The following is an 8142-nucleotide window of genomic DNA, read 5'->3' on the forward strand; positions in this document are numbered from 1 at the left end:
GCTCCCACTATTTTCACACCTTTAAAATCTTATTTTCACACCCCTACATGTATACGGCCCGTACAGAGTTATACGGACCGTATAACTGATTGTTGCATAAAAAAATGTTAGAGAATGTTTTTTTGTCCATATATACGAGCCGTATAACATTATACGACCCGTATAGAATGTTATACGACCCATATAGTGTTATACGACCCAAATCTCATATAATTCTATACGACCCGTATAATGTTATACGACCCATATAAAATGTTATACGGCCTAATATTTTCTTTATGTATACGAGTCGTATAACATTATACGACCCAATGTTGGTCATGTCAATTATTCTATACGCAGTGGCGAAGCTTGAAAATTTCCACCGGGAGGTCGGAAGTCACCAGACCTAAAAGTATATACCTAATTTTGTTTTATAAAACCGTGGGGTCGAAAACGTATATATCTAAAAAATTCTATATGAAACGTACATACATAACACTACTGAGCAAAAAGTTCCGGGGGTCGGGCGCCCCCCCCCCCCCTCTCATAGCTTCGCCCTTGTCTATACAGGCCGTATAAAGATGTAAAATTAAGATTTTAGGGTGTGATTATTAGGACTCCTGAATAAATATGATAATGATAGTGATAATGATAATGGGACCTGATATGTCTTAAAAATAAGTAGGTGCATAAATCGAAATGACACGTATGTAAGTTGATCTAAAATCGTTTTCAGACATGCTTATGGAAGAATCAAGTACACACGGAGAATACACGTTTGAGGTAGGCCAATACAGAATAACAGACGTCCCTTTCTTAAATTAAACACAAAACCTTTCTTGTTTAGATTTTTTTTTCTGTTCAATGGGCCCTCAGTATATCTTTGTCTGGGTAGTTTGCAATTTAGCGGAAAGGAGTCCAAGAATTAAGGCCCAAGAGCCCAGATTACAGGAATTTGGGCTTCAAATTTTGGCATGCACACACAAAGGTGCATAACATAAACTTTTGTTATTTTTGCAAGTTAATGCCTAACTAGATTTGTGTCTACGAACCACACAAGAAATTAACATCCTCGAAAGTTATTATTAAAGTATAGCAACTAACGTCCTCAAGCTGTTAATAACATAAAGTCAACGAAACCGCTAAAAAACTCAGAACTTTATATAGGAAAGCAAAACCTTAATGCAAACCTACATATTGCAGCAAAATAGCTAGTAATATTCCAAAAAACTTTATAAAAAAAGGAAAACGGTATGTGAGCAGTTTGGTACTCACTCTATGGAAAAAAAAAATACACATCAAAACATTGGAAACGTAGATAAAAATAAATGTGAATAAAAATAATAAAAGGAAACTAAAAATTTCTAAGAAAAAGAGTAAGTTAAGGGTTATTTGGTAACTTTATTTGGGGTAATAATATAAATTTGTTAAAAAAAGGAAAAAAAGAAGCTGATTAAACTGCTGGGCCAAAGTTTAAAATTACAAAAAGGCAAAAAAAAAAAAAAAAAAAAAAAAAAAACCCCTATACAATCAACCTGAATTTGGTATATATCATAAATAGACATTCTTTTATTTTTATTTTCGGGTAATAATATAAATTTGTTAAAAAAAGGAAAAAAAGAAGCTGATTAAACTGCTGGGCCAAAGTTTAAAATTACAAAAAGGCAAAAAAAAAAAACAAAAAAAAAAAAAAAAAAAACCCCTATACAATCAACCTGAATTTGGTATATATCATAAATAGACATTCTTTTATTTTTATTTTCTTTTATTTTACCCGCAAACACACATTATCTAATCTACAATAACCTATGAAGCACGGGGACGTGATGGAACCATGAGTACCCGTCCCGGGGACGGCGCGGGGACGGAAACGCGAAACGCCATGGGGACGTCCCCCGGACGTTTCCGGGAATAAGGGGACGGCAGTTCCACGTTTCGGGGACGTTTCCTTATTAAAATTAGGGGTTTAATTATAAATAAAACCGACTCAAAGCCTTGCAGATTCTGTAACATCGGCCGATGATACGAAACAATGAAGAAAAAGATTGGTTATGGAGTTCAGGTGGTGGCGGCGATGGAAGTTTCAGGGATGAGGAAGACGTGGGGTGATAAAATTAGGGTTTTATTTCAAATGAATAAAAACCAACTTTCACATTAAACCCTTCAGTTCAAATAAAATTACAAATATAACCTTTTAGTTCAATTTTAATTTTAAACTTCCCTAAAGTTAACATTTTATATCAAGTGTTAATATATTTAATTAAATTGGGTACACCATTGGTGAGTTTTATTATTGAATAATGGTTAGTCAATTGTGTTTAACAATATGTTTTTTTTTTTTTTCTAATTTTTGGTTTACAAGTATTTTTCCGTTTTCAATTGTTTATATATCTATTATGGGTAAAAAATCGGATCTATGTTAGAGTTTTATCAATAAAAATTTCATGTATTTTATCTATATGTGTTTAACTTTGATTGAAAGACGTAGACAAGTTCAATATGTATGAATAGTTTTATAATATAATTTTATTTTTTTTTATATTTTTTACCGTACGTTTGCCGTACCCGTATCTTGAATTTTTGAGTTTTGCCGTTCTCCGTACCCGTATCGTCCCCGTACCCCAGTCCCGTACCCGTTTCCGTGCTACATAGACAATAACTTTATTCCTAAAATCACCATATGTGCAAATCCACAAAATTTGAACCCAGAACCACTTCGTTAGGGAGCACACCACTTTACCACCAGGACATCCTCTTAAGAACAACGGGTTTGTGTCAGCGAACCAAATCAGCACCAGTTTACAAGTGTCTTAAAGCAAGTAAAGCTGTAAAGGGACTATATTTGAATCAAGGATCAAATGGATCTTTACCAAGTTTTTGGTGGATCAAGAGGGCCGGGTCATAGGCCATTATGGTAGAACCACATTTCCTTCTTACAATCCTCTTCTAATCTTCTTACAGTTATCAAAATGGCCAGGTCAAGTTAGCAGCTTGCTACGCAACGGGTCAAAACATGTCATCTTATAGTATAGGTCCAAAGTGCAAACTATTCTCTTCCGTTCTTAAAATTTTAAAAAGAGTAAATTGCCATTTTAGTCCCTAAGTTTTATTCAAATTTGTCATTTTAGTCCAAATAGTTTTTTTTTGCCTCTGGGTCTCTGACCTTTCTCTTTTGTTGCCATTTTGATCACATACACTAACTCCATCCAAAAACTCCATCTTTAACTAGGGGTGTTTTGGGGATTTTCATTTTAAATGTTTTCAATTGCCATTTTGATCCAATTCCAAAAAATCAAAAAAATTCCAAAAAATTCTAAAAAATCATAAAAATTCTAAAAAATTCTAAAAAATCCAAAAAATCCGTTTCGGCGCGAACCATTTCGAACCCGAACCGTTTCGAGCTGAACCGTTTCGACGCGAACCGTTTCGACCCGAACCGTTTCGAGCTGAACCGTTTCGACGCGAACCGTTTCGACCCGTACCGTTTCGACCCGTACCGTTTCGACCCGAACCGTTTCGAGCTGAACCGTTTCGACGCGAACCGTTTCGACCCGTACCGTTTCGAGCTGAACCGTTTCGACGCGAACCGTTTCGAGCCGAACCGTTTCTAGCTGAACCGTTTCGAACCGAACCGTTTCGACGCGAACCGTTTAAACCCGACCGTATCGACCCGAACCGTTTCGAGCTGAATCGTTTCGACGCGAGCCGTGCCTCGAAACGGTACGGGTCGAAACGGTTCAGCTCGAAACGGTTCGGTTCGAAACGGTACGGGTCGAAACGGTTCGCGTCGAAACGGTTCAGCTAGAAACGGTTCGGCTCGAAACGGTTCGGCTCGAAACGGTTCGCGTCGAAACGGTTCGGCTCGAAACGGTACGGGTCGAAACGGTTCGCGTCGAAACGGTTCAGCTCGAAACGGTTCGCGTTGAAACGGTTCAGCTCGAAACGGTACGGCTCGAAACGGTTCGCGTCGAAACGGTTCGGGTCGAAACGGTTCGCGTCGAACCGGCTCAGCTCGAAACGGTTCGGGTCGAAACGGTTCGCGTCGAAACGGTTCAGCTCGAAACGGTTCGGGTTCGAAACGGTTCGCGCCGAAACGGATTTTTTGTATTTTTTTAGAATTTTTTAGAATTTTTATGATTTTTTAGAATTTTTATTATTTTTTAGAATTTTTTGGAATTTTTTTGATTTTTTGGAATTTTTTTGATTTTTTGGAATTGGATCAAAATGGCAATTGAAAACATTTAAAATGAAAATCCCCAAAATACCCCTGGTTAAAGATGGAGTTTTTGGATGGAGTTAGTGTATGTGATCAAAATGGCAACAAAAGAGAAAAGTCAGAACCCAGAGGCAAAAAAAAACTATTTGGACTAAAATGGCAAATTTAGACAAAACTCATGGACTAAAATGGCAATCTACTCTTTTAAAAATAATTAACATGATGACTAAGAAACTATATTATTAAAAAGACAATTTGTTCTATAAAAAATTAAGAAGTTCAATGCATTTTTAACAAGCTTTAGACTTTAGAGTGACTATAGAGATGGCAATGGGTCGGGTTCGGGTCGGGTATTGGTAATCCCATACCTATACCCGGTTATAAAATCGTGTCCCATACCCGACCCAATACCCATCGGGTATTTGTCGGGTAATTACCCGTCTGGTATCGGGTATACCCGCGGGTACCGGGTATACCCATTAGTTTGTTAAAAGATATACGTTGGGATTTCTAAATACCTTTTTTTACTATTATAATTATTATATAATTTTATTTATACATCAACTATTATAAATTAAAAATATGCATTACATACATATAAGTTTTATCATAAATTAATAATAATTTTATTATACTTATATACTTACATGTATATACTTCACAACATACAAAATATAATACTATTATCAAATGCATATAATAAAAGAAAATTTATTTTTTTCACAATATGATCATACTAAAATAAATCAACATGAGACAAGTGTTAATGGAAAATAAAAATATAAATTAAAAAAATCGGGTATATAGTTCGGGTAAACGGGTATGTGGTTTCGGGTAATTGGGTCGGGTATCACCTAATCCCATACCCGACCCATACCCGCGAAAATTTTTAAAACTAAACCCATACCCGGCCCAATACCCGTCGGGTATCGGGTATACCCGTCTCATTTGTGTCGGGTTTCGGATATACCCATCGGGCTCGGGTATTTTTGCCATCCCTAAGTGACTATAACTATAACTATAAAGTATACTAATTCTGACTCATTAGATGAACTATAACATGGATTGACCCGTTTACCCATACTGGATCGACACTGTCACTTCTAACTTTCTAGTTTTTCTGTCAATACGTTTACAGTTTAACATATAAGTTTTCAAGAAATCAACATTCTTTTATGATATTGTCATAAATATTATGTTGATTCAGTGAGTCATTACATCACACAAGTCTGATATGGTAAATCGTTCAACCTGATTTGAGTCACCATTTATTTACCAAGAGCTTATTCAAATTCTAGTGCCTTTCTCAATGGAACTCCAAGATTATAGAAAAGTGACCAAATTAAGCAATTTCAACCTTTGTGACGTAATGTAGTCATAGGATGCATAATAATGGCAATGGGTCAGGTTCGGGTCGGGTATTGGCAATCCCATACCCATATCCGGTTGTAAAATCGTGTCCCATACCCGACCCAATACCCATCGGGTATACCCATTGGTTTGTTAAAAAATATACATTGGGATTTTCAAATACATTTTTACTATTATAATTATTATATACTTTTATGTATGTAACAACTATTATAAATTAAATATACATTACATAAATATAAGTTTTAGCATAAATTAATAATAACTTTATAATATGTATACACTTATATGTATATACTTCACAACACATAAAATATAAATACTATCATCAAATACATATGCTAAAAGAAAATTTATTTTTTTACATTATGAACATACTAAAATAAATCACTAATAGATAAGGGTTAATGGAAAATAATAATATAAATTAAAAACTTCGGGTACATGATCGGGTATATAGTTCGGATAAACGGGTTTGTGGTTTCGGGTAATCGGGTCGGGTATCACCTAATCTCATACCCGACCCATACCCGTTAAAATTTTTAAAACTAAATCCATACCCGGCCCAATACCCATCGGGTATCGGATATACCCGTCCCATTTGTGTCGGGTTTCGGGTATACTCATCGGGCTCGGGTATTTTTGCCATCCCTACATAATATTTTAGTTTTAAATTACTTGCTTTTAGGGGTAATTATCTCAAATTAGATAAGAATAAATAGTTATTAATGTTTTGTTGAGAATTTGCAGGTAATTAGTGAAAAGGAAGTTATTTAGACTTAAAAGGGCATTTTTGGAATAGAATGAGAGACGTTAAAGAAAGGTACAAAGATCTGAAAGAGTATAGCCCATACACGATCCAAAGAGTATAAGTCGTAAGGCTGGAGGGTGTGGGGCGCCACCCTTCGTCACCTGGCCGCCTATAGCGCCCCCCTTCAAATCGACCACACCCCCGGCGCCATAGCCGAGGCGCCATTGAAGCTCCACCACCGCTATGGCGAGCGGCAACGCACAGGGACCGAGACAAATTGAATGTTTTGGACCGTCGAAATGGTCAAAAATTTTTAAAAAAAAATTTACTTTTTATTTTATTTATAAAATCACACTATAAATATCAACTTCTACCTCTTTTTAAATCATATCCTTTCACTCTCTACCTCCATTTTTATACAACTCTCTTCATTTTTTTAAAAACTTCCAACAATGTTTCCTAACAACCCAAACAACCCATGGGATCCGACCAGTCCGCATTGGCAAACTTTGCAAAACAACGAGCAAGAGGACCGCTATCGCCGAGACCCGCGTACGGGGGAGGTTGGATATTATCCAATGCCACCAACTTCTCCTCATCCCACCACTCAACCGATGCCTCCTCCATATTTCGGGTATTATTCTCAACCCCCTTTTTTTCCGCCAAACATGCCACCACCAAACATACCCGCCCAAGACACAAGCGAACCGAAATTTGTTCCCGAAACCCAAGTCGAATCCTCTTCTATCAAAAAAAGAAGCCATAAAAAGAAGGATGAGACCGAAAAACGTGCGACAAAGAAGGTAGAATTTTAGTCGCCTAAGGAAGAGTTCGAGTTGGCAAAAGCTTGGCTCGACGTGTCGGAGGACGAGATTGTTGGTAAATAATTTTTTTTATGCTTGTCTAAATACTATTTTTTATGCTTGTCTAAATAATATTTTTTATGCTTGTCTAAATAATATTTTTTTAGGAGACGACCAAGACATAAAGGCATTTTGGGGTCGTATACGCGATAAGTTTTTCGCTGCAATGGGTCGTGGCGTGTATCGAGCCCCCGACTCTTTTTCGGGAAAGTGGGGGGCTTTGAGGACGAAGGTTAGCAACTTCAACAGCATATACAATAACCTCGTCAATAACACTCGAAGGAGAAGTGGTGCGAGCGATGTCTATATCATGACCGAAGCCCACACCGAGTATAGAATGCACCATGGGCATATGTTTAACCTGGTAACCACATGGGAGCTTCTTCGCAAATCTCCAAAGTGGCACCTTGTGCCACCGTTCGACCCAACCCGCCCTAGATCCAAACGGTCCAAATCGACATCCACCACCGAACCTTCTGGGTCAGATGCTCGTACAGTAATTAATCTAAACGAGGATGCTGACGAGTTTGAAGAACCCCAAGAGCTGCCTCGTCCAACTGGTAGGTATAAAAGTAAAGCCAAGGCAAAGGCACGTGGAAAGTCTACTTAAATCAGATGGCCCGTCAATGATTACCGAGTTCCAGGCAGATCTGAAGCAAATAATCTCCATTAGGGAAAAAGAACAAGAAATGAAAATGGAGAAACAAATTGCGAGAGACATGGACTTTCTCGCAAGGGATCTGTCACATGTCTCGGAGGAGGACCGAGTCATTTTGGAGGCTCGTAAGGCACAAATTCGGGCCAAATATATGTAGTTTTTTTTAAGTATGTTGCCTTTTTTTCTAGTATGGTATGTTTTTTTTCTAGAATGTAATGTTTTTTTTTTTTTTGACTTTGTAGTTTTTTTTAATGAAATTATGTTTTTATTTTTAATTTTGTAGTTATTAAAATTGCCATTT

At 37.0% G+C, this 8142-nt stretch overlaps 1 protein-coding gene across 1 annotated transcript; it reads left to right on the forward strand.

Annotated features, from left to right (window-relative positions):
• Nucleotides 1–2014: 2014 nt before the first annotated feature.
• Nucleotides 2015–7793, forward strand: LOC118491587. Its single transcript, XM_035989473.1, has 2 exons — nt 2015–2087; nt 7291–7793. Exons 1-2 carry the CDS (start codon nt 2015–2017, stop codon nt 7791–7793), a joined length of 576 nt encoding a protein of 191 aa, XP_035845366.1.
• Nucleotides 7794–8142: the final 349 nt, after the last annotated feature.

The sequence above is a fragment of the Helianthus annuus genome, chromosome 4 (assembly GCF_002127325.2).
Source record: "Helianthus annuus cultivar XRQ/B chromosome 4, HanXRQr2.0-SUNRISE, whole genome shotgun sequence".
In the NCBI taxonomy this organism is placed as follows: domain Eukaryota; kingdom Viridiplantae; phylum Streptophyta; class Magnoliopsida; order Asterales; family Asteraceae; genus Helianthus; species Helianthus annuus.

Bases quoted from the DNA above. Each gene is read 5' to 3' on its own strand.
- LOC118491587 (XM_035989473.1), top strand. From the start codon at position 2,015: ATGAAGAAAAAGATTGGTTATGGAGTTCAGGTGGTGGCGGCGATGGAA. The intron at 2,088-7,290 runs GTGATAAAATTA...ATATTTTTTTAG, and splicing joins AGGGATGAGGAAGACGTGGG to GAGACGACCAAGACATAAAG.